This window comes from Prionailurus viverrinus, chromosome A2 (genome assembly GCF_022837055.1).
Source record: "Prionailurus viverrinus isolate Anna chromosome A2, UM_Priviv_1.0, whole genome shotgun sequence".
NCBI lineage: Eukaryota > Metazoa > Chordata > Mammalia > Carnivora > Felidae > Prionailurus > Prionailurus viverrinus.
In genome coordinates, this window is record NC_062562.1 from 14,609,068 (window position 1) to 14,635,847 (window position 26,780).

General features: G+C 46.0%; 1 protein-coding gene across 7 annotated transcripts in view; it reads left to right on the forward strand.

The window, feature by feature from the left end:
• The window catches only part of LARS2 (leucyl-tRNA synthetase 2, mitochondrial), a 190,162-nt gene that overhangs the window by 65,535 nt on the left and 97,847 nt on the right, over nucleotides 1-26,780 (forward strand). For all 7 annotated transcript variants that reach the window (XM_047851020.1, XM_047851019.1, XM_047851021.1 and 4 more), the window contains one exon: nucleotides 12,963-13,052. In XM_047851020.1, the coding sequence (XP_047706976.1) occupies nucleotides 12,963-13,052 (90 nt within the window). The remainder of the gene's footprint in view (nucleotides 1-12,962; nucleotides 13,053-26,780) is intronic.

Genomic DNA, 26,780 nt, shown 5'->3' on the forward strand with positions numbered 1-26,780 from the left:
AATGCAGTATTTCTGTCAGGCTGCTTTCAAGGTTTTCTTCCTTATCTTTAGTTCTCAGACATTTGATTATTATCTGTTTTGGAGTGGATTTCTTTTTTTTTTTTTTTTTTTTTTTGGAGTGGATTTCTTTGAATTTGTCTTGTTTGGAGTTTCATTCAGTTTCTTGAATATGGAGGTTTAAGTTGTTTTTCTAAATTTGAGAAGATCTCAACCATTATTTCCTAAAATACTTTTTCAGTTCCGTTTTCTTTCTTCTCTATTTGTGAGATGCCAATGACTTGAATATTAGATCTTTTGTTATCCTCCCACATGTCCCTCAGGCCCTGTTCATTCTGAGGGCTCGGGGAAGGGAGGCTCTGTTTATTTTTCTCCAGTCTGTTATTTCTCTTTTGTTCAGATTAGATAAGTTCTGTCTTCAACTTCACTGATTCTTTCCTATGTCCCCTCCATTCTGATGGTGAACCCATCCTTTGAGCTTTTTATTTCAGTTCTTTTATTTTCTAGTCCTAAAATTTCCATTTGGTAAATTATTTTTTTAATGTAATTTATTTTTTTTAATTTACATTCACGTTAGTTACCATATAGTGCAACAATGATTTCAGGAGTAGATTCCTTAATACCCCTTACCCATTTAGCCCATCCTGCCTCCCATAACCCCTCCAGCAACCCTCTGTTTGTTCTCCATATTTAAGAGTCTCTTATGTTTTGTCCCTCTCCCTGTTTTTATATTATTTTTGCTTCCCTTCCCTTATGTTCATATGTTCTGTGTCTTAAAGTCCTCATATGAGTGAAGTCATTTGATATTTGTCTTTCTCTGACTAATTTTCACTTAGCATAATACCCTCTAGTTCCATCCACGTAGTTGATATTGGCAAGATTTCATTCTTTTTGATTGCTGAGTAATACTCCGCTGTGTGTGTGTGTGTGTGTGTGTGTGTGTGTGTGTGTGTATGTATGTATGACATCTTCTTTACCCATTCATCCATCGATGGATATTTGGGCTCTTTCCATATTTTGGCCATTGTCAATAGCACTGCTATAAACATTGGGGTGCACGTGTCCCTTCGAAACAGCATACCTCTATCCCTTGGGTAAATACCTAGTAGTGCAATTGCTGGGTTGTAGGGTAGTTCTATTTTTAGTTTTTTGAGGAACCTCCATACGGTTTTCCAGAGTGGCTGCACCAGTTTGCATTCCCACGAGCAGTGCAAAAGAGATCCTCTTTCTCCGCATCCTCGCCAACATCTGTTGTTGCCTGAGTTGCTAATGTTAGCCATTCTGACAGGCGTGAGGTGGTATCTCATTGTGGTTTTGATTTGTGTTTCCCTGGTGATGAGTGATGTTGTGCATTTTTCCATGTGTCTGTTTGCCATCTGGATGTCTTCTTTGGAGAAGTGTCTGTTCATGTCTGTGCTGACAGCAGAGACCCTGATGTGGGGCTTGAAACCATGGACTGTGAGATCATGACCTGAGCCAAAGTCAGATGCTTAACCAACTGAGCCACCCAGGTGCCCCTGAAGAATTCCTTTAAGAGCCTGGATCTTATTTACCTTGTATATTAACAAGGATATTCTCTGGTACTGCTGCCGTGGGGAAAGGTGGGGCACTGCCTCTCTACTTCTAGCTAGATGTGGAAGTCTAGGATCTCCAGGTGGCCATCACTGACACTCTGGGGAAGGAGGACCTCCTCGTTCCAGCTAGGCAGGGTTAGGAGTATAGACTCCCCACTAGATCCCTGCTGATACCGCTCTGACTGGGAAAGGAGACATTGTTACTGTCCCATATGGACTCCATTGGCATCATGGAGGGGTGGCCTTGACACCACTGAGCGGGGATGGACTTCCTGACTCTCCAGGAGTCTTCCTGACTCCTCTGACACTCTGCCCTCAGGGAGAGGGAGGGATACTTCATTACTGCTGACTGGGGTAGAAGTCCAGACACCCTCTGTGGTCTCCACTGTCACCGCCAAGGAGGAACGTTCATTAATGTCCAGTAGGGGTAGAAGTCTCGGCTCTCTACTAACTTCCTCTGACACCACCCTGCCACAGAGTTTGGGGTGCCTTGCTGTAGCCCCCCAACATTGTAAGTCCAGGCTCCCCACTAAGCCTCTGCTGGTGCAGGTGGGGCTGCCATTTTTTTCTGTGGTGTTGGCTAGAGTAGGGCAGTTGTTGTCTCCATTTTCTTTCTTGCTGGGTGGTCTCTTCCTGGTATTCCAGCTGGGGAGAGCAGGCTTTTGTTTTTCCTCTGTTTCTTTTTTTAATTTTTAATTTTTTAAACTTTTGCTTGGCACTCCCCGACAGCTCTGGGTTACTGGTTTAGTCAGCTGCAATTCTGGGACTTACGAGGCATGAAGACAATCCACGGAGCTCCCCGCCGCGTCATTCCTCGGGTGCTAAGGTCTTTAACTGCTCTGCCTTCTCTTTTTCGGTTTTCAGAGTCTTATGTTTGTTTTATATATGTAATGAGCAGGGTGTTGTACCTCGTGAAAAGAAGAGGGAAAAGTACATCCGTGCCATCTTCCTACAAGAGGTGGCACATAGAGTGTTAAAAATCTCCCCACCTCCTGTGAGACTCTGATCTGTGCTTCCCTGCCCCTTACCCTTCCCTTAAAAATCATCGGACTAAAAGGTATTCAAGATAATTTGCTACACTGTTTTTTTCTAAGTTTATGGCTTTATTTCTTGGTCTGTGCCACATGTGACAGGTGTCAAGCTGTGACAGGCTTCTGCTCATTGCTTCTGGAGCTGGTGGGCAGCAGAACAGCTCATTTTGCACACTGCCCTCACTGTGCTGCATCCGTGGAATTGATGAATTGATATTTCCTCTTCCTCTGGACCCATGCCCGTGTCTAACAAATAGCCTTCCTACTATTCAGGAAACCTGGAGAAGCCACGTCTCAAAATACCTTTCAGATGAACTCTGTCCTGTGAATCCTGAAATTTTCAAAACCGTTGCAGATAAAATTAATGTTCTTTCGTCCCGGGGAAAATGGAACAGTTGTTGGGAGCCGGTTTGGCTCGGATGGTTGAAATTCTGGCAGCTGACCTAGCAGACGGATAACAAATTGCACTTCAAACCCATTAGTCTCATCTGCAGTTGAATGGAGGGCTTTCTGTCCCCAACTGGCTAGTTAGAAAAGCTGTCTGGTTTGTTAGACCGCCGCCGCGGAACCCTTGTCGGCTGGCAAAGAACAATTACCCAGAAGTTAAGCAAATTGTTGCTTCTTGTCCGCCCGACTGTGGGTAGTTGTCAGGACCTTGTGTGGTTTGTGTCGGGAGGCAGCATTCGGGTTCCCCATGAAAATGATAGCGCTCAGAAAATAATGGTCAAGAAAATAGCTAGAAGAGGAGCTCACTGAGCGAGCTGATTTCGGTTCGGAAAGACAGTGCGAGTTGTCTTTAAAACCGCAAAGACTGGGGCGCCTGGGTGGCGCAGTCGGTTAAGCGTCCGACTTCAGCCAGGTCACGATCTCGCGGTCCGGGAGTTCGAGCCCCGCGTCGGGCTCCGGGCTGATGGCTCGGAGCCTGGAGCCTGCTTCCGATTCTGTGTCTCCCTCTCTCTCTGCCCCTCCCCCGTTCACGCTCTGTCTCTCTCTGTCCCCAAAATAAATAAAAACGTTGGAAAAAAAAAATTTAAAACCGCAAAGACCATGATTTTGCTTCCGTTAATTCTCATTCCCTAAACTGGCCTCAAGAGCACGAAGAACGTGAGCCTTCCAGGTTACGTGAGACTTTAGCCGCAGCCCTCGATTTGAAAAGCACGACCTTTCCAAGTAAAACGCGTGTTCTGGAAAAGCACAGGGCCTGCCTAGCAGTTGCCATCTCCAGTGCTCGTGTGGTGCTCACTTCCAGTGTGAAGCGAGCCCTGCGACGAAGGAGCGTAATTACCCGAGAAATGAGCTCTTAGGCAAATGGTAGGTTCGTGATTAATTAATTACCCTGATATTAACACCTGTTCCCTCAACTCTGCACCAGAGAGGAGAACAGGGAAGGCAAGGGAGGCCAGAGGTGGAGGCTGGGCAAAGGTGGAATTGAACAGACGGTCGAAGGAAGAGGAACCAGAGGGAGTGGCCAGCGGGCGTCTTGGGGAATAACAGTCTGGCAAGGAGGAAGGGGCGGCCCTGCAGCCGAGGAGGGGGAGCCACCGGCCAGGCCTGTACACGACCCCCGGCCTTTCCCTGGTGATGGGAAACGGGCGAAGGAATGGAAATCAAGCAGAACCTGCTGGCAGGGACGGTGCGCCGGGAGTGAGGGTGGGTGGCGGACTGCCTCCCTTTCCCCCCACGCGAATGGGAATGAGCAGGGATGACGTATGAGAGACACTTTGTGTTGAGGGAGGACAGGCCATGAGGAGGCCCGCTGTAGGTGGCCCCCAGTCTTCTGAGCGACGGAGGAGAGGGCTCCGTGCCGCCAACCCAGTGCGGGTGGGTAGCCGGTGCCCGGTAAACGTCTGTGGAATAATTCAGCGAGTGAACGAACAAATGGGACCTCCGTGGGGTGGAAGATCCATCCCTTCTGTTCTCTGTGCCGCCATTTTCTCTCTGTCGCCCTGGCCGATTACCGAGTCCCTTAGGACAAGGGTCGGAGACCCTTAGCGAATGGGTTTTCACGGGTGGATCAAATGAGAAAAAAAACATAGAATTCAGAGCCAGCCTTATATACCAGGGAGCTGAGAAACCAATCTCAAAGGATTTTTTTGTTTTTAAATCGTCATTTGTTTGACATTGTGGATGTTGCTAATGGAAATAAACATGGTGTGTGTGTTTGTTTTGCCTTGGAAGTTGGAAGGTTCTGCATGCAGGTATCTTATTAGAGCACTTCGTGTGGTGGGAATTGGGGCATTTCTCATGTGAACCCATACTTAGCAAAACTTAGTATGAATAAACCAGACTGCTTCTAAGAATAAATATGCTACTCTTTTAGAAAGCCTATTATGTTTAAGAAAATTAGCAAGGGCTCTGTCTCAAGGCTTTCTTTCTTTCTTTTTTTTTTTTTTTTTAATATAGTGACACTTGACCACCTGAATTTTGTTATATTTGTTGCTTTAATGAAGATTTTTTTTTAAGTTTATTTATTTATTTATTTTGAGAGCATGAGAGAGCGCACGCATGTGTGCGTGGGTGGGAGAGGGGCACAGAGAGAGAGAGAGAGAGAGAGAGAGAGAGAGAGAATAGCTCAAGCAGGCCCCGAGCTGTCAGCGCACAGCCCAACACGGGGCTCTAACTCACGAACTGTGAGATCCTGACCTGAGCGGAGATCAAGAGTCAGATGCTTAACCACTTAACTGGTTGAGTCACCCAGGCGCCCTGCTGTAATGAAGGTTTACAGACTACCTGCTGGGCACCCATCCTGAGCCAGACAGTACTGGCAAGGCAAGCTGACCCTTTTCAGATAACCTTGATCCTCACAACAGTTTCCAGATGAGGAAAGTGAGACCCAGGGGGACGAGCCATTTGTCCAGGGTCACCAGCGAGTCCACAGCAGACCCATGGACAGAGCATGAGCAGGAGAGGGACAGAGAGAGAGGGAGACACAGAATCTGAAGCAGGCTCCAGTCTCTGAGCTGTCAGCACAGAGCCGGACGCGGGGCTTGAACTCACGAACCGCGAGATCATGACCTGAGCTGAAGTCAGATGCTTAACCGACTAAGCCACCGAGGCACCCTGAGTCCGACGTGTTTTTAAGCAGCTGACCATTGAGCACAGCTAGTTACCCAATCTGGTTGCCGTGCCTGTTGTCACAAAGGTGGGTTTCAGGTGGTCATTTCTTTTTTTTTTTTTTTTTTTAATTTTTTTTCAACGTTTTTATTTATTTTGGGGACAGAGAGAGACAGAGCATGAACGGGGGAGGGGCAGAGAGAGAGGGAGACACAGAATCGGAAACAGGCTCCAGGCTCTGAGCCATCAGCCCAGAGCCCGACGCGGGGCTCGAGCTCACGGACTGCGAGATCGTGACCTGGCTGAAGTCAGACGCTTAACTGACTGCGCCACCCAGGCACCCCGAGGTGGTCATTTCTTACTGTGTCCCGACTGTGTCTGTCTTGGGAAGGCAGAGAGGGCAAGGACTGACTGAGAACGGAGGGTATCTGCTGTGCGCAGGACGGGTATCCAGGCAGGCGGGTGGAGAGATCCCTCTTAGAAAAGGACACTGGAGACCTTGCTAGAAATCGCCTATCCAGGGGCACCTGGGTGTCTCAGCAGTCAGTTAAGCATCCGACTTCAGCTCAGGTCATGATCTCATAGTTTGTGGGTTCGAGCCCCACGTCGGGCTCTGTGCTGACAGCTTGGGGCCTGCCTGGGATTCCTTGTCTCCCTCTCTCACTCTGCCCCTCCTCTGCTCCCACTCTCTCTCTCTCTCTCAAAAATAAATAATAAACATTAAAAAAAAAAAAAAAAAAAGAAATCTCCTATTGACTCGATTGTGCCCTTGGCTCCCGTCGAAGCTTGATTAAATTCTGTGAAGACAGGAAGGCGGGACTGGATCCTGTCTCTCATGCAGCATTTTGGAGGGAGATGTGTTGGGGGTGGGGGGAACCTCTTTGCGGGGATTCTCAACTCCGGCTGCACGTGAAGTTTCCGGGGCAGGGGTGGGACCCAGGCACCAGGAGCTGCTACTGTTCCTTCCCACGGTGCCGCCAAGTTCAAGAACCAGTGCTAAGTTTGGTGGACTTAATCAGGGGTGGCTGTTAATGTCCCACTCGGGCAGATTTCCCCCCTCTTCCTTTTGCCAGCACGGCAGGTGCACGGAACTGTGGACTGGAGCCTTGAACCAGCACCAGTGAGGAACATCTAATACAGCCTGGATTTTTTTTTTTTTTTTTTTTTTTTCTTAAGCTGCACAATACAAATCCTGAGGCTGGCTTCTCTGGCCTTTGAGCTATGCTATACTTTCAGAACCCCTTCCCTCTAGAACTGGAGAAACAGAGAAGGAATAAAAAAGACGAGGTCATTACCATACATTTCCCTTGGCTCCGTTGCAATAAGGACCAGAGGACAAAAATGCCTGGTAGGAAAGATCAGTCTTTCGAAAGGGCCGTGGGCCCCTCTCTCCTCCATTTCCAGCCTTCATTGTTTTGAAGGCAGGAGGCCCACAGACCGGGGAGAGGTGGCAAATGCCTTGTCACTGGAAAGCGTGACGCGTGGTGGTTGCTTGCCTTTCTTACCAGCGTACGTGGCCTCCAAACGACCGACGAACATGCCGCCTTAGGTTTTTGTTTCATTTGTTGGATCCTGATAGCTACCCTGAATAAGGTGAGGTTGCAAGGCAGACAACGCGTGATGGCTTTGCGTGATGTCAGCTGTTCTGTGATCTGGGACCGATGTCTGTCAGGGACGCCAAGGGACCAAGGAACAGAGACCCAAGTACACCCTGCTGGAGCAGAGGGGCGTTGGGGAGGTGACCTCTCTGGCTCTCCCTGCCTGGGGTGGATGTGCCCTAGAGGTGACAGAACGGCCACGTGCAGAGTACTCCATCTGGTCATGTGTTGGCCCTTCCCCTCTTAAAGGCCACCTCTTTTTAGTCACAAGGCCGATATTTGGGAAGGGATAGCGATGGTGAGTGACAGTGACTTAGGTCCTCCGCTCTCCCTTTCGCCTTGTCCCAGCGGCCCCCGCCTCTGAGCGTGTGATAACGAGGCCAGTCTCACTGCTCCACGACACGCCCTGGGCCAAGCCAAGGGAAGCGGCATCGGCCACCTCACCCACGTGGCCAGCACGCGCTCCGCAAACATTACTGCGTGTGTCCTCTCAGGTGGGATCCGTTACCCCAGTGTTCTCGACGGGGACACCTGGCTAGAGTCACAAAGCTAATGTCGATATGAGGACTCGAACCCGAGTCGGTTGGCTTCCAAGTGGTACGTCTTTCCCGTAGATCAGGCTCTCTCAGACTCTACTTGTGGTGAGCAGCGTGAGCCTGAGGAGACCTTCCGTGAGGTACATGGAAGGTGACTGACTGCCCGGATTCTTCCTTTACAGACCAAAAGCTGGTGTATGTCACGAACAGACAGGAAAGTAGGCCCAGTCTTCTTAGGCTTCGTCATGGCTAAATCACTGTGTAACAGGAGCTCCTGGCAAGGCCAGTTTTGTTATTAACTCGTGCGCCTTGTGCGGTTTGGGACGCAGGCCTCAAAGGATGATGTTTGCTTTTTTTATTTTTTATTTTTTTTAATGTTTACTTACTTATTTATTTTTTTTTTCGAGAGAGAGAGAGAGAGAAAAAAAGAGAGACCGAGTGCGAGCAGGGGAGGGGCAGAGAGAGAGGGAGACACAGAATGGGAAGCAGGCTCCAGGCTCCGAGCTGTCAGCACAGAGCCCGACGCGGGCCTTGAACTCAGGAACCGTGAGATCTTGACCTGAGCTGAAGTCGGACACTTAACCGACTGAGCCACCCAGGCGCCCCAAAGGATGATGTTCGGAGCCTCACCTGTGTTCTGAGGGAGCACACCTCCTGCACTGGGCTCTCTGTTTTGCCGTGAAGGTGCAAAATACTTTAATGCTAAAAACCCGGTATCGTAAAATGGAAAATTGCAGCATGGAGGAATGAGTCCAGCTGAGATCCTAGATTCATAAATTTAGTCTCCTGACAGCTAGATTGTGCTTTCCGGAGTTCAGGGGGATATAAAAGTCAACACCTTTGTGTAGATCTATGTGGAGTACGGTTGAATTGCAGCTGTTTTTGGAGCTATAACTTTGAATTACTTGGTTTTGTTATAAAAACGAGTTTACAGCAACATGGGTGTTGGCTTGTTTGGAAAACAGGGCAGAGGAAAGCAGGGGAACGAAAAGGGGTTTGGAACACGGTGAACATCCTTCGCTTGACCTCTCCGGTGGTCTCACGGTGGGGGGAGTTTTTTACCAGGTTGGCACCGCCCCCCCAGCTTGCGGGCATCTATGGTTGACAGGCCCATGGACACAGGGCTCCCCCTTGGGGTCACTGGCAACGCTGGGCCTGGAGGGGGGCCAGATTCCAACAGACGTTTATTTAAACTCTTATTTATTCAGCAACTGTCTCGTGGGAGGGGGTAAACTGATGTTGTATCAAGAAAAACTGTCTGCCTCTCCGATTTCAAAAGAGGAAATTTATTACGTGAAGTCATTACGTGAGATTTGCCAAGTCAGAAAACTACTTGGAGGCATACCATGTGATTTCAAATTTAGATCGCAGAATCAATCACTCGTTTCCCGGTGAGTAGCACTTTGCATACAGAGCGGGGTTGCAGACTCGATAGGTCTCTCTGCCTGTTGGTCTTGGAGTTGGTAGAAGGGTGGGGAGTTGGGTCCCACCGCATAATTCCCGTGTACCTGCGAGGCGTACTTCACAGAGATGCGCTCCCACCAGCTGGAGAGGGCAAGCCAAGTTAATTTACTTGTGTTTCCACTTTTAGGGCTCTTTCTGGAATGCCCAGTAGAGAGCTGCTTTTGTTCACTGTCTCTTCATCTGCCTGCACAGGGTTTCTCCCCTTGGTACCGGTGACCTTCTGGGCTAAATAAGTTTTTGTTCTGGGGACCGTCTTGTGCATTGTAGGGTCCTGCCACCACACTAGAGTAGTGCCGGAGATGTTCCCAGGCATCATCAGATGTCCCTGGGGAGAGGATGGTCTGTGTTGACAACTCTTTTCTTAGGAAAAGGAAGGAAGCAAGGGCTGTTAACAACTGCAGTTCAGCCGTACTCCACATAGATCCACATAGATCTACATAAAGGTGTCGACTTTTATATCCCCTTGAACTCCAACCCCCCCCCGAAGACCTTTGTCTGCAGGAGTGGGATTTAAGTAAATAGTTCCCCAAACATGAAATTTCTAGCCAGTTGGCCAAAGTCAAAGTTTTTAAGGCGGTTTAATTCCATCAAGATGTCTTTGATAATTTTCACTGAGATGAGGCATCAGATACCCAGAAATAGTTATTGGGATTTGGGGGGGAGGGGGTCTTTTAAATTAGCAAATCAAGAAAGGTTCCAGAAGGGTTCTGTGACTTTTTTAGGAAATGCATTTCTCTTCTTTTTTTTTTTTTTTTCCTTCTTATATTTAGTTTTGAGAGAGAGACAGAGCACGAGTGAGGGAGGGGCAGAGAGAGAGGGAGACACAGAATCCCAAGCAGGCTCCAGGCTCTGAGCTGTGAACACAGAGCCCGACGTGGGCCTCGAACTCATGAACCGGGAGATCTTGACCTGAGCCGAAGTCGGACGCTTCACCGGCTGAGCCACCCCGGCGCCCCTCAGGAAATGTGTTTCTGAGCCGGGTTCAGCATGTTTGTGGTTCTCACGGGCCTGGCTCCTGGGGAAGCCTGGTGAGTGCTTGTTCTGGCGTCTCTTCACGAGCAGAGTGCATGCTATTGAAGGTGCCGGCTGGGCCCTGTGGGCAGCAGATGGGAGTAAACGGGCAGGAGGGCATATCCTGTCCTCAGGATCTCCTCTGGGCAGGCGACGCGGGGGGACAGTGGGAACGAGGTGAACACGCGTTGAAATCCAACTGTCGGGAGTGGATTATGGTCCTTGGAGCAGTGGTTTTCAAGCTGTACTCTTAGCAGCTGACTGTTACTTGTTTTTCAAACAATATGCGCGGAAACCCAATATAAACACAATGGATCAGAGCCAAGTTTGAGGCCATGGGCGCAAGAAGGGGGCCCAGAGTCCCTTATCCCTCGCCTCACCTCGCCTCACCTTCCCTCATTTCTGAGAACACGCCTTGCGTTACTCGTCTGACTGAAAGGCTAGTGCTTGGTTGGATAGTGATCTTTTTTTTTTTTTTTTTCCCCGACTGGATCTATTATCTTTTTTTCTAGTAAAAGTAATTTTCAAAACCATAAACCAAGATGAAGATAATAATGATGTTCCATTGCTGTTTAATTTTTCTCTCAACATGGAGGCAGATTCAGGGGCTGAGGACATAACACACGTACATACACATGTATATGTATATATATTCGTTTGAAGTATTTTGATATTCTATTATGAAAAACTTAAATGTATAGAAAAATAGAGGGGCGTCTGGGTAGTTTAGGCAGTTGAGTGTCCGACTTCGGCTCAGGTCATGATCTCACGGTTCATGAGTTTGGTCCCCACATCCGGCTCACTGCTGTCAGCCCAGAGCTGGGTTCGGATCTTCTGTCCCCCTCTTTCAGCCCCTCCCCTGCTTCCACTCTCCCCTAATTAATTAACTAATTAATTAATAGAGAAAAGAGAACTCTCTTTCCCTCAGTGTAACAGTTGTCATTATCTTGGTCACATTTGCTTTATGTCTTTCCTTAAACTAATGGATAAGAATTTTAAAAGACGTTCACAGTAACAAGGTCTGGGAGTATTTGTACCCAGTTCCCCCACCCCCCCACCCGCCCCCTGCCCCAGTTCATCTTGTGGACCATTGTGATTTGAATTTAATTTGTGAAACCTACATGAGGGATACAAATTTGATTCAGCACGCAAGCGTTCTTGGAGTCTGTGTAGTTTATTTTTCATTCAACAGTGCTTTGGGGATGCCTCAACCTGAGCAAAATGAAACGTACTAGAACATTGCTCCTGCCCTGGGTTTTGTTAGAAAATGGGAGTTCTTAGGTGGCTTGTCTGGAAAACTGAGGAAAATGGGTTGTGTGTGCCACGCTTGCAAGGTCTGGGGTGGGCAGGTGGCGGGGTGGACAAACGATAATAAAATATCAGATGAATTTGGAGGTTTGGGGGAACAAGCCCTCCCATAGTGTGCTGGTCCCATTCTGGAGTTGGCAGAGTGCTTTGTGCATGATGTCCCTGCAGACCTGGTGTCCTAGGGCCTCGGGACTGTATTGTGTGGGTCACAGCCTTGGCATGGCATGGGGCCAGCCCACCAGGGGACAGCTCAAGTGTGAGCAAAGCCGTTACACCAGTGGGTTATTCACTACCTGCCTTGCAACTGGGAGTGGAGGAGTGATCAGAGTTGAATTCCTTGTTTTCTCAGAGTTTACTGTGCTATTTTAGCACATAAAAGGACCCAGGAATCTTAATTAGAAAAAAATAGCCCATTGGGGGTCCCAGGAGATTAGTTGACACCTTGCCGGGCTCCTGTCACACTGGCCCTCCCATCCTGAGTTTTCAACTCTCTCTTCATTCATTCATTCAAAGAAAGATGGAGTTATATGCACTTTTGATAGAAGTATGCCTTGTATCAGTAGTCCATCCCAAATGGAACGATTTGGCCCTACCCTGCATTCATTTCTACGTTAGCTATTTTCTTGAAGTTCAAGAGCACTAGAAAAGAAACAATGTGGTATAGGGTAAGGGTTTTACGCTTACTTGAATTTATCAACGTAGAGCTTGGTTAATCAGTAACTTATTTTTAAAGATTCTACAGCAAATGTGTTCTCAGGGCAGAAAACAGATTTTTGGAACCTTGGATTTAGGCTTGGAAATACAAGCCAGGTGATTTCTCACTAAGTTTAATTTCTAATAATGATTTTAATGGGTCTTCCTAAACCAGGCAACAGCCTGAGTCACGCAATATAAATGAGTCTGAAGGAGCTTCCAGGTCCCAGTTATACGTAGAAACACAAGATTTGTTTTCAAATGAGCGTCCTACTGAAGCAGGCAGATATTCGTCTTGAATTCTGTGATTGCTTTTAAAATGAACTATGTTCACGAATTAGCATCACGATTCCCAAAATAGGTGCTGACAAAAATGGTGATACCCAATTTCATACAATGTAATTCATCTGTTACTTGCATGGATAGGGGGGAGAGGTGTGCAGAAGACTTTCAATTTCTTTTCATTAAACTGACCCTGGGAAAGGTAGGGGTGGCGTTTCAGCAACTCCTTTCTTTCCAGAATGAATTGCTTCTTCCCTCACTTTACCAATTGGTAGAAAATATGTAAGTTGGTAAATATTTTTGCGGTGTGATCGCTTTTCAAAATTGAATCGCGAGGCCAACGCATCTGTTGATACTGATGTGAGGGGGAATGTTTACAATGGCCTGTGACTGATTTTTCCTCCTCTTTGGCAGGAAATAACTACATGTTTGCCAGATTACTACAAGTGGACTCAGTACCTCTTTGTTAAACTCTATGAGGCTGGACTGGCCTATCAAAAGGAGGTAAGTTAAAGATAGCTGCATTTTATTTTATTTTATTTTATTTTATTTTAATTTTATTATTTATTTACTGTGAGAAAGAGAGCATAAGTGAGTAAGGAGGGGCAGAGAGAGAGAATCCCAGGAGGGACAGAGAGAAAGAGAGACAAACAGAGCTTGTGTTTTACCCAAAGTGGGGCTTGTGCTCTACCCGAGGTGGGACTCGAACTCACGAATTATGAGATCGTGACCTGAGCCGAAGTCAGTGCTTAACGACTGAGCCACCCAGGCACCCAAAGTTACCTGCATTAAAGAATTTTTGTATCTCCTCAGTCTTACTAGAGCACATCGTTGTTAATTAACATACAGACTCTGTTTGCATAGGAGCAATGAAAATGAGCACTACCTCAAGTTCATGAAATCATTTTTAGCAGACCCAGAGAGTAACTACTGCCTGGCTTAGCACGGTGCCTCCAGAACGGGGCTGGGGCTTCTTAATTCTACCACAGAGTATCTGGTGCCGATAATAACATCATGGAGGGAGCATCGGAAGAGCGGAAGTTTCTCTACTCTTAGCTCAGCTAGGAGTGCATGCTGGGCGACCTCACTCCAGGAATTGTGGTTTGTCATCTGCTAAAAAGGGGTGATAGCATCTCCCTCGCATGGCCTTGGGAAGATCAGAGGTGCTGTTGATTTTTTTTTATTTTTTTTAAAATTTTTAAACGTTTATTTATTTTTGAGACAGAGAGCATGAACAGGGGAGGGGCAGAGAGAGAGGGAGACACAGAATCGGAAGCAGGCTCCAGGCTCTGAGCCGTCAGCCCAGGGCCCGACGCGGGGCTCGAACTCACGGACCGCGAGATCGTGACCTGAGCCGAAGTCGGATGCCTAACCGACTGAGCCACCCAGGCGCCCCCAGAGATGCTGTTTAAAGAACAGCTATCATAGTGCCTGCACATCGTGGTCTCCCAAGAAACGGAGGGGCTTTTACTGCAGGGGCTCAGTAATGGTGGATAAGCCTCAGATGGTGAGAGAGAGGGAAACACTGCCATAGTGTGGCCGGGTGCTGTACTCTCCAGTATAGTAGTCGCTAGCAGCGTGTGGTTGTTGATATTTAAAGTAATTCAGATGGAATAATATTAATAACGGTCCTCAGTCACCAGCCACGTTCATGCGCTAGTAAGCTAGTATTGGACAGCACAGACACGGAACGTTTCCATCGAAACAGAATGACCTACCAGCTGCACCGGTCTAGCCAATTCAGAAGTAACAAGTAGAAAATCCATTGTCCCTTTACGCTTGAGTCCTTCTCCTCTGACCAGAGGGATTTCATGACATAGAATCACATTTGCTTTTCTGCGGTCACATCACACAGCTGGGTCTTGCGGTGAACAGAACTTACGTAAGTGTTCTGTTTGAAGTTGAACAGTTTTTAGGGTCGGTAGGGAGACCAAGGCAGAAGCCTCGTGGTGAAGTTCAGAATAAAACCAAAATGCCGTAAACCTCGACATCAACATCGTATGGCTGACCAAAATCAGGAGGTGAAACTGGGGAAGAGAAGTAGAAGCCAGCGTGAGGTGGTCCCTTTATGGTTCATAACAAGGAGGCATAGATCAGGAACTAGAGCTGTACGTCCGTTTTCTCATAGTTAGAAAGGTAGCTATGAAAGGTCAAGGTAGCAAAGACCCAAGAATGAGAAGAGGGGTTGGGGGTGGGAAGAGGGCTGAATGACCATGCGGAGTATCTCGTTTCATGGGTCAGTAGAACCGTCTAAAGATAATCTGTCAAAACTCAAGTGTAGTTTTATTAAAGTTACAATGGTAAACACCAGAAGAACTGAGTGGAAGCTGCTCAAAGTGGGGGAATATTTTAATACTCGTTTAAGATCATTACGCATGTTCTTTTTTGATACTCCGCCCAAACTCAACAAGCATTGGTTTCTTAAAGGTGAGTGGCGGTGTTAAATCTGAAACATCAGTGAACTTTTGTACTCTTCCATTATGATGCATCCGTCTGTCCTGCACGCTGGGTGGATTTTATTTTTTTACCCACACATACTCTTGTAACATCACACATTGGTCACTTGGAAAACACCGGTAGGTGTAGTGAGTGACGTAGATCTTCCAAATGTTGACATGTTTCACCCCCAGGAATATCATCAGAAGAGTTTTTAAGTGGTAGGAAGCTGTGAAGTTCATGGTGGCCGGATACAAGTTTTCTAAAATTCTGATTTTCACTTCATAGTTCAGATTTTATCATTGGCAGCAGAAACCATCCGTGGTTTTCCTTGGAGCAACAGGCTTGCTTTGTTTAATTTTGAGAAAACGTTTGCCAGACTCCTCCGTGTCAATAACCATAGTTTATCGTTAGTCATTCTTTCACATGGAAACACAAGTTATTGAAAAAACTGGCTACTCCTTCCTGTTCACCACTCAGACAGTTGTGGCTGTGCTTTTTCCCCGAGACAACTGTCACTCTGTGTGGCCGCGCTTCTTATGCCTGCGTCCCATTGCGTCGCAGAAAATACCAAGAGGACGTGTGTTCAAGTGTTAAAATGTAAGAATGTGAATACAGGGGGGCACCTGGGTGGCTCAGGCGGTTGGGCGTCCGACCTCGGCTCAGGTCATGATCTCACCGTTCATGAGTTTGAGCCCCGCGTCGGGCTCTGTGCTGACAGCTCAGGGCCTGGAGCCTGCTTCGGATTCTGCGTCTCCCTCTCTCTCTGCCGCTCCCCTGCTCATGCTGTGTCTCCATCTCAAAAAGAAACATTTAAAAATTAAAAACAAAAAGAATGTGAATACGTTTTGTGGCTTTGTCAAGCACAGTATTAGTGAAACCGACTTTCCCCCCTTTCTGCTGAGTGCACAGTAGGGAAGGATCCAGTGACTGCTGGCAGAGTCTGGTGCCACCACCTTGATTCATGCTGAGGGCCGAAGGTCTCAGCCACCATCACGCTTGCACCATTGTTGCAGATGTGAACACAAGGAGAAAGGCAAACAGGGTGTTACTCTTGTAATGAAAAGAGTTTTGATCTGCGGATCCCTGGCAAAGGGCCACGGGGACCCCCAGAGGTCACACTTGGAGAACCATTGTACAAAGTAAGCAGCCCCTACCCCGGCTCCCATCTTTAAGTTAAGAATATTAAAATGTTGATTATTTTAAAATACTATGTTGTTGAATCGATTGTACTTTTTCGGAGAAAGTGTTGAGTCCCCATTAACATTTGGGATGAATTGACTGAGAATTTTGTGCGACTGGGCCATCCTGATGTTCAACCACTGTGGACTCTCCTGGGTCCATTTGATTTCTTTTAAAGTAAAGACTTAAGAAAAGTTGTTTAATGTTTATTTATTTTAGAAAGATAGTGTTTTTGTTGCTGGTTGTGGACTGAAAGGCTTTTGGCGTATTGATTTTTTTTGTGTCCACTAAATTGTCATGATCTTAAGAAAAAATCATAAATAGAATACAAAAAACGCACACTTGCTGTATTGTTTGAAGATCAGTGTTAGCCCCAATCCAGGGTATTATTCCATGGGTCTCCTTTTATTGGAAAGCTATTTTCAAATTGGCTTTAACACCTAAAACATCTTGGTGTCCGTTGGCGTTCCATTCCTAGGGTTTATTTCAAAATACAAGCTTTTGAAATTAACATCAGAAAGCTAATTGACTTTAGAAAGCCTGCACATAGCATACTCTGTAAAGCATATTTAGCCAAAAACAACCCGCATATTAATACCTTTCCTCTAATGGCATTGTTGTAACTTTTTTTGAAATAGGAAATAGCCTTAACCCTTAAAGACAGTTCTGCTTAGAAGCTGCACAAATGAACTTAGATTTAGAGAAAGTGTTTCAGCAGAGCATTACTAAACATAACTGGAGTGTTGCAGTCTTTTGTTCTTGACTCACCCCATCCATCAAAATGCTCATTTCCTTTGCAAAAGGAATCTCTTCTTGCTCTTGCCAAACAAAAATATTTCCAGCCAAAAATATGAATATAAAGACCTCCGCTTGGCAGAACGTGAGTTTCACCTCTCTGGTTTAAAAAAAAAAAAAAAATGTGGTGGATGCAGTTAGCGGGGAGGGTGCTGTTTTATGCTTGGGCATTCTGGGGAATTATGGAGGCCACCTAATGTGTGGGTTTGTCATTGGCCTCCTCCGTGATTTCGGAGGCGGCTGGCGACAGTGCTGATGGCACCCACCTGCGCTGGGTTTGCCGTGTGGCCTCGCGTTGGGGGAGCTACTGAAGGAAACACTGTACCAACAGGCAGCCTGTCCCGCTCTGCCCCCTCGTGGCTTTGGAAGGTGGTGACGGTAAATAACCGGTAGCCTTAGAAACCGTCCTCTCCGGACTCTGTCCAAGCCCAGGCCCCTCCTGGACGGAATGGAGCGAGATGGATTTTGAGAGTTCAACCTTTTCATGCGATCTGGGTGGCGTTCCTTAATTACACATCGTTTTGTCAGGAAAAAAGCTAATGGACCTTAGAAAATCAATACCCTAAAACATCCTTCTGGAGCCTGAAGCTGCCTGAGAGCACACTCAGAAAAGGTTTTGGGGTAGTGTAAAAGCAGAGCCCGAGGAGAAAGAAGCAAGGGAAATGGTGGAGAGTAGCCAAGCGCCCGAGGAGTGATGTGTGGGTCAGGAGACGGAAGGGTGCTAATGGAGGATGTGATCTAGAAGGGACTGGCACCCTGTGTGAAGGGTAAGACCCAGGAGGGGCAAAGGGAAGGAGCATCCTAGTAAAGGGAAGGAGGAGATTAGAAAGCAGGAGGTTTGGAACAGGAGGCACATTGGGGCGGCAGGTATCACGCAGCTGCCGTGCCACAGAGAGGAGAAGTGATACGTGAGAATTCGAGGAGAAATTGCCCCAAGAATCTCCAGCGGAGCCCGTAGTTGCCCACACCTCTGAGAACCCACGGGCCAAGAAGGGGAGGTGGGAGGAGGCAAAAATGATGGGACACCCACCGTTATTGCACAGAATCGATCCTTGTGAACATGGCCGATTGATGTTTATGATTGGGTCACGGTATGCATTTTAAAGAAGTTGTCTTTAAGTGTGTTTATTTTGAGAGAGACAGAGACAGCACAGGTTGGGGAGGAGCAGAGAGAGGGAGAGAGAGAGAGAGAGAGAGAGAGAGAGAGAGAGAGAATCCCAAGCAGGCTCCACACTGCCAATGCAGAGCCCGACGCGGGGCTCAAACTCATGAAACCTCCAGATCATGACCTGAGCCACCCAGGTGCCCCACGTTGTGCATTTCTACAAGACATTCTGAAAGCTTCCCACAGATCACTCAAACAAACAAACGAGCAAAAAAATAGGAATTCTGGTATTTAACCCTTGATCAACTGGGGAAATTCTCTGATCTGGAACGGTTCCTTCTGTGACATTGTGAGATAATTTATTTTTTTTCAACGTTTATTTATTTTTTTTGTTTTGGGACAGAGAGAGACAGAGCATGAACGGGGGAGGGGCAGAGAGAGAGGGAGACACAGTATCGGAAACAGGCTCCAGGCTCTGAGCCATCAGCCCAGAGCCCGACGCGGGGCTCGAACTCACGGACCGCGAGATCGTGACCTGGCTGAAGTCGGACGCTTAACCGACTGCGCCACCCAGCAAGATCTGTTAGAGTTCAGCATGTTAGCAGATGTGTTAAGGATTTCATGTATCGATTTAATTACTTATTGATTTAAGGTTGATTTCAAAGTACAAGTACAGGCTGTATTTTACAAATAAAGCCAGTTAACTATAAAGGAACACAGAGTTGACTTTTAGGGGGTGATAGCAAGCAGAAGGGCCAACCGGAAAAGGGAAGGAAATGACGATAGTCAAGGAGGTTGTCCAGAAACAATAGTAATTGTAGCCAGACTGTGCTTGCTTACAAACCCGGATGTCCATCAAGTAAATGTTCAAGATGTGAAAATCAGGAATGCCGGATAAGAGAAGATCCTGGTTTCAAGGGAAGCTGTATGATAGAGACAGTTTATAAGAGTGGAGACCCAAGGGGCATCCGGGTGGCTCAGTCAGCTAAGCGTCTTAACTTCGGCCCAGGTCACGATCTCACGGTTCATGATTCTGAGCCCCGAGTTGGGCTCTGTGCTGACAGCACGGAGCCTGGGGCCCACTTGGAGTTCTGTGTCTCTCCCTCTCTCTCTCTGCCCGTCCCCCGCCCCTGCTCACACTCTATCTCTCTCCTTCTGTCTCTCAAAAATAAATAAACACTAGGGCCCCTGGGTGGCTCAGTGGTTGACACCTCTGACCTCAGCTCAGGCCGTGATCTCGCGGTTTGTGCGTTCGAGCCCCACATCAGGCTCTGTGCTGACAGCTCAGAGTCTGGAGCCTGCTTTGGATTTTGTGTCTCCCTTTTTCTCTGTTCCTCCCCTGCTTGCCCTCTGTCTCTCTCTCAAAAATAAATAAAGATTTTTAAAAATTAAAAAAAAAATAAACAAAAAAAGAACGGAGACCCAATAAAAGGGATTTGGGAAGTAGTTCCTGGGGGCTATGTTCTGTGCATCCAGGACCCCGGGGGCCCTGCATGTGGCCCACCCCTGGGTCGACCACCTGTGGAAAGGCCGAGCCTGAGCCCTGCAGGTCTGTGGGTGGGCTGGCTTGTGGTCCTGGGAAGAAATGCGAATGGGTTCTCCCAGCCGATGCCTCTTCGATTTCAGATCTTACTTCCTTTGGTGCTTCTGCTCTCCCCCCAAGACTTTCACTGGGGGAAAATTGGTTTTGCGTTTTGCCTGTATTTGTCTTTCATTCAACACCGGGGTTTTACGATAACGCGTACGCCTCTTCGGAGCACATCTCCCTTGTTGCATTTTGTAACCTAGACCCTGAGAGATGCCAGGCCATGTGGGAAATGTTGATAAGAAAATAAAAGTCCTGTTTGTTTTTGCAGTCTGTGGTACTGTTTGCTTCTCCCGTCTCCTTGGAGGATTGCTGGGGGCCGGAGGCAGAAGTGCTGCATGAAGGGCTTTTTTTCTTCTTTCTGTTTTTTAAGTAAAAAAAAAAATTAAGTTTATTTATTTTGAGAGAGAGTGAGAGGGAGCAGGGGAGGGGCAGAGAGAGAGGGAGAGAGCGAATCCCCAGCAGGCTCTGCACTGTCAGCACAGAGCCCGGATGCGGGGCTTGAACTCATGAACCGTGAGATCATGACCTGAACAGAAACCTAGAGTCAGATGCTTAACTGACTGAGCCACCCAGGTGCCCCGGGCTTTTTTCCTTTGTTCTCTATACAGTTTTAGCTGTGCCTCTTTTGCGGGTTGCGGGCGGTTCATGAAAGACTTGTCTATGTTCCTAAACAATACTTGGTCTTTTTGTTCGTTTGTTTTTTTGTCTTTTATTTTAAGTGGTACCCTTCTCTCTAGCCCCCAATACAGGAAATAATAGCTATGATACTCATCCTTTATCAGCCTAAAGTTTTTAGGTCTAAGGCACCTTTGTCCTCTGTTTTGTCTTTCTATATTTATGGATTCAAGATTTTTCCGGACCCTGAAATGAGAGGGACAAATCATTCCGTACAGATCTTTCCCATCCCGCCTCCACGCTTTGCAGGCTTATTAAGCTTTTCAACTGGACGCCCTACGTGTCAGTTGTCAAAGCACAGCCCACAGATGGGTCAGTCTGTCCTCCACTCCTAATTCTTAGACATATCTCTGGATCAGTCACGGTCGTGGTGGGAAATAGGGAATACACCGGAAAGCAGTTATTGAAGAAGATGTAATAAAAAGACTGTTTTTGTGTAGAGTTTAGGGAAACCAGCAAGGGGTGATCAAACACCGGACATTGGCACCAGAGGGAAGCCTTTGCCACCCCAGGCTGAGGGGGCCGATATTAGGACTGGAAGAACAGTAGCAGAGGCCTCTGTGATAGAGGGTGTGGCCTTTGGTACCGTGAGAGGAGGCCTGACTGCGAAGTCGCCCCGGGGGCACCTCCCACTGGTTGAGCGAAGCTGGAGGGCAAGGGTCCAAGTTAATGCCGCCGCAGAGGTCAACTTTCTGGGGTGCAGACCACGGCGGAAAGAGGATTTGGAGGGGGAAACGGACAATGCTCAGCATCATCTCGTCTTAGAATTGCTTAGTAAAATTTTATTTCTTTCAGAAATTTTTGAGGGCCCCCCCCCCCCCACCCCGGGTGGCCCAGTCGGTTAAGCGGCCGACTTCGGCTCAGGTCATGATCTCACGGTTCCTGAGTTCGAGCCCTGCGTCCAGCTCTGTGCTGACAGCTCAGAGCCTGGAGCCTGCTTTGGATTCTGTGTCTCCTTCTGTCTCTGCCCCTCCCCCACTCATTCTCTCTCTCTCTCTCTCTCTCTCTCTCTCTCTCTCTCTCTCTCTCTCTCAAAGATAAATAAACATTAAAAAAATTAAAAATAAAAAGTTTTTTGAAAACAATGTGTATCAAGTCAGGGTATTTCAGTGCCCAGACACATCTCCCCGTATTCATTGCCTTCTTGGTATTACGGTTTACCTTAATGTCATAAAGGAGTGAACTTTGATGGCAGAGGGATTTATTGTAAATGACAATAGGAACTAATCAGAAGTCTGGAGAGAAGCCTCATAGTGGCTAAGACTGCAGGTTCAGAGTGAGCCAGACATGTGTATGGGCATAGATCTTGGAATATTGTTACCTTTCAGGGGCAGATACTGACTTGGGAGAAGGCACCACGGAATTTTCTGGGATGCTGGGGATGTTCTTTATCTTGATAATGAGTGGTGGTAACAGCTTGTTGAGTTGTACACTTCAGATTTGTCCACACTGCTCTCTGTATGTTCTACTTGAACGTAAACAGGAGTTTTTAACGTTTATTTGTTTTTGAGACAGAGAGAGACAGAGCATGAACAGGGGAGGGTCAGAAAGAGGGAGACACAGAATCCGAAACAGGCTCCAGGCTCTGAGCTGTCAGCACAGAGCCCGACGCGGGGCTCGAACTCACGGACCTCGAGATCATGACCTGAGCCGAAGTCGGCCGCCCAACCGACTGAGCCACCCAGGCGCCCCAAACAGGAGTTTTTAAAAGTTGCAAAAAAGTTTTACAGTTTTGAGAGACCTGAGTTCCTGCCCTTTCTCTGTCACTGACTGCGTGACCTCAGGCAAGTTATTTAATCTCTCTGTTCCTCAGTTTCCACCTCTGCAATCAGGGGGGGAATAATATTCTTACCTCCACTGGCTGGTCTGTGAACTCACAAGTGTAGATAGTGTGCTGCATGAGGGGCAGGTTTTCTACTAACACCACAAAGGTCTCTCGCCCAGTGAGTGGCATTTGATAGTAATTCTTGCTGCAAGTAAAAATAATAAAGATAATATTCTTACCTCCAAATGTGGTTGTGCAGGATTGGAAGAGCCAACCTTACTTTGGCCCTTAAGCACAGCATCTAGCATACGGCAATCAGTCAGTAAATGTTAGCTATTTCCATTCAAATAAATATATTTGTTTCCCCTAAAACAAACCTGATTCTACGAAGTTCCAGGTACCATGTTTTTTTCTTTTCCTGTGTTTATTAAAATTTCCAATCACATAGGTTCATCTTTTGGCATAAGAAGATACCAAACTTGATTAGACAGATGCTCACAGGCTTCCTCCCAAACCTGTTTGTTTGTTTTTTTTTTTTTAAAGATATATTTTGGGGGGCACCCGGGTGGCTCAGTCGGTTAAGCGTCTGACTTTGGCTCAGGTCATGATCTCACGGTTCGTGGGTTCGAGCCCCACCGTTAGGTCCTGTGCTGACAGCTCCGAGCCTGGAGCCTGCTCCGGATTCTGCGTCTTCCTCTCTCTCTCTGCCCCTCCCCCACTCACAGTCTCTTTCTCTCTCAAGAATAAACATTAAAAAATAATAAAATGATAAAAAGGATACTGGTTTTAAATTTCAATTTTAGTTAACCTACAGTGCAGTATTGGTTTCAGGAGTGGAATTCCGTGATTCATCACTTACATACAACACCCAGTGCCCATCACAAGTATCCTCCTTAATACCCATCACCCATCCAGCCCGTCTCCCACCCACCTTCTTCCATCAACCCTCAGTTTGTTCTCTGTTGTTAAGAGTCTCTTGTGGTTTGTTTCCCTCTTTCCTCTTCCTTTTCCCTTCCCATATATTCATCTGTTTTGTTTCTTAAATTCTGCACGAGTGAAATCATACCGTATTTGTATTTCTGTGACTGACTTATTTCACTTAGCATAGTACATTCTAGCTTCATCTACATCATTGCAGGTGGCAGAATTTCATTCTTTTTTGATAGCTGGATAATATTCCATTATATACCACGTCTTCTTGATCCATTCATCAGTTGATGGACATTTGGGCTCTCTCCATAGTTTGGCTATTGTTGACAATGCTGCTATAAATATTGGGGTGCATGTACCCTTTTGTATCTGTATTTTTGTATCCTTTGGGTAAACACCTAATAGTGCAACTGCTGGGTCATAGGGTAGTTCTATTTTCAGTTTCTTGAGGAACCTCCATACTGTTCCCCAGAGTGGCTGCACCAGTTTGCATTCCCACCAATAGTGCGGGAAGGTTCCCTTTTCTCCTCATCCTCACCAACACCTGTTGTTTCTTGTGTTGTTAATTTTGGCTATTCTGATAAATGTGAGGTGGCATCGCACTGTGGTTTCGATTTGTACTTCCCTGATGGTGAGTGATGTTGAGCATCTTTTCATGTGTCTGCTGGCCATCTGGATGTCTTCTTTGGCAAAGTGTCTATTCATGTCTTCTGCCCATTTCTTAAACTGGGTTATTTGTTTTTTGCGTGTTGAGTCTGATAAGTTCTTCATAGATTTTGGATACTCACCCTGTATCATGTTGTTCGCAAATATCTTCTCCCATCCCGTAGGCTGCCTTTTAGTTTTGTTGATTGTTTCCTTTGCTGTGCAGAAGTTTTTTATCTTGATGAAGTCCCAATAGTTCATGTTTGCTTTTGTTTCCATTGCCTTCAGCAACGTGTCTAGTAAGAAGTTGCTGTGGCTGAGGTCAAAGAGGTTTTTGCCTGCTTTTTCCTCTAGGATTTTGATGGTTTCCTGTCTCACATTTAAGTCTGTCATCCATTTTGAGTTTATTTTTGTGTATGGTATAAGAAAGTGGCCCAGTTTCATTCTTCTGTATGTCGCTGTCCAGTTTTTCCAACACCATTTGTTGAAGAGACTGTCTTTTTTTCCATTGGATAGTCTTTCCTGCTTTGTCAGAGATTAGTTGGCCATATAGTTGTGGGTCCATTTTCGGGTTTTCTCTTCTGTCCCATTGATCTATGTGTCTGTTTTTATGCCAGTACCATACTCTCTGTATGACTGCAACTTTGTAGTATAGCTTGGAATCCGGAATCATGATGCCTCCAGTTTTGTTTTTCTTTTTCAGGATTGCTTTGGCTATTCAGGGTCTTTTGTGCTTCCATACAAATTTTAGGATTGTTTGTTCTAGCTCTGTGAAAAAGTCTGGTGGTATTTTGATAGGGATTGCATAAAATACGTACATTGCTTTGGGTAGTAATAATTTTGACAATGCTTGTTCTTCTAATCCATGAGCATGGAATGCTTTTCCATTTCTTTGTATCCTCTTTAATTTCTTTCATAAGGGTTCTATAGTTTTCAGAGTACATATCTTTTACTTCTTTGGTTAGGTTTATTCCTAGGTATCTTACCGTTTTTGGTGCAATTGCAAATGGGATTGATTCCTTGATTTCTTTTTCTGCTGCTTCGTTATTGGTATATAGAAATGCAACCGATTTCTGCACATTGATTTTATATCCTGCAACTTTGCTGAATTCATGTATTAGTTCTAGCAGTGTTTTGGTGGAGTCCTCTGGGTTTTCTACACAGAGTATCATGTTGTCTGCAAATAGCGAGAGTTTGACTTCTTCTTTTCCGATTTGGATGCCTTTTATTTCTTTTTGTTGTCTGATTGCTGAGGTTAAGATTTTCAGTACTATGTTAAATAGTAATGGTGAGAGGGGACATCCTTGGTCCCGGTCCTAACTGTAGGGGAAAGGCTCTCAGTTTTTCCCCATTGAGGATGATATTAGCTATGGGTCTTTCTTATATGGCCTTTATCATGTTGAGGTGTGTTCCATCTGTCCCTACTTTGTTGAGGTTTTAATCGAGAATGGATGTTGTATGGGGCACCTGGGTGGCTCAGTTGGTTAAGCATCTGACTTTGGCTCAGGTTATGATCTCATAGTTCATGGGTTCAAGCCCCACGTCGGACTCTGTGCTGACAACTCAGAGCCTAGAGCCCGCTTTGGATTCTGTGTCTCCCTCTCTGTGTGCCCCACCCTCCCGCTCATGCTCTATCTCTGTCTTTCAAAAATAAGTAAACATTAAAAACATTAAAAAAAAAAAGAAAGAATGGATGCTGTATTTTGTCAAATGCTCTTTCTATATACGATCTATTGACGGGATCGTATAGTTCTTGTCTTTTGTTTTATTAATGTGGTGTATCATGTTGATTGATTTGTGAATATTGAATAAGCCCTACAGCCCAGGAATAAATCCCACTTGATCATGGTGAATAATTCTTTTAATGTACTGTTGAATTCGATTTGCTAGTATCTTATTGAGAATTTTTACAACCATATTCCTCAGGGATATTGACCTGTAATTCTCCTTTTTTGTGGGGTCTTTGGTTTTGGAATCAAGGCTTTGTAGAATTTGTGACCTTCTAGTAATTTGTGGTAGTTTGTGACCTTCTAGTAATTTGTCGATTTCTTCTAGATTGCCCAGTTTGTTGGCATATAATTTTTCATAGTATTCTCTTATAGTTGTTTGTATTTCTGTGGTGTTGGTTGTGATGTCTCCTCTTTCATTCATGATTTGATCTATTTGGGTCCTTTCTCTTTTTGAGAAGTCTGACTAGAGGTTCATCAATTTGTTAATTGAAAGAACCAGCTCTTAGTTTCATTGATCTGTTCTACTGGTTTTGTTGTTGTTGTTTCTATATCATTTATTTCTGCTCTAATCTTTATTATTTCCCTTCTTCTGGCTTTAGGCTTTATTTGCTTTATTTGTTCCTTTTCTAGCTCCTTTAGGTGTAAGGTTAGGTTATTTGGGACCTTTCTTACTTCTTGAGATGTACCTGAATTGCAATATACTTCCCTCTTAGGACTGCCTTTGCTGCATCCCAAAGGGCTGGGACTGTCGTGTTTTCATTTTCATTTGCTTCCATGTATTTTTTTATTTCTTCTTTAATTTCTTGGTTAACCCATTTATTCTTTAGTAGGATGTTCTTTAACTTCCATGTATTTGAGAACTTTTCAAATTTTTTCTTGTGGTTGACTTCAAGTTTCAGAGCAATATGATCTGAAAACATGCATGGTATAATCTTGATCTTTTTTTGTACCTGTTGAGGGTTAATTTGTGACCCAGTATGTGGTCTGTTCTGGAGAATGTTCCATGTGTGCTCAAAAAGAATGTGTTTTCACGGGGTGCCTGGGTGGCTCAGTCAGTTGAGTGCCCACCTCTTGATTTTGGCTCAGGTCATGATCTTACCATCTATGGGATCGAGCCCTGCATTGAGCTCTGTGGCTAACAGTGCGGAGCCTGCTTGGGATTCTCTTCCTCTCTCTCTTTCTGCCCCTCCCCCCTCAAAATAAATAAATAAGCATTTAGAAAAAAAGAATGTTTATTCTGCTGCTTCAGGATGAAATGTTCTGAATCTATCTAAGTCCATGTGGTTCAGTGTGTCATTCAAAGCCATTGTTTCCTTATTGATTTTCCGCTTAGATGATCTGTCCGGGCTGTAAGTGGGATGTTAAATCCCCCTGCTATTAT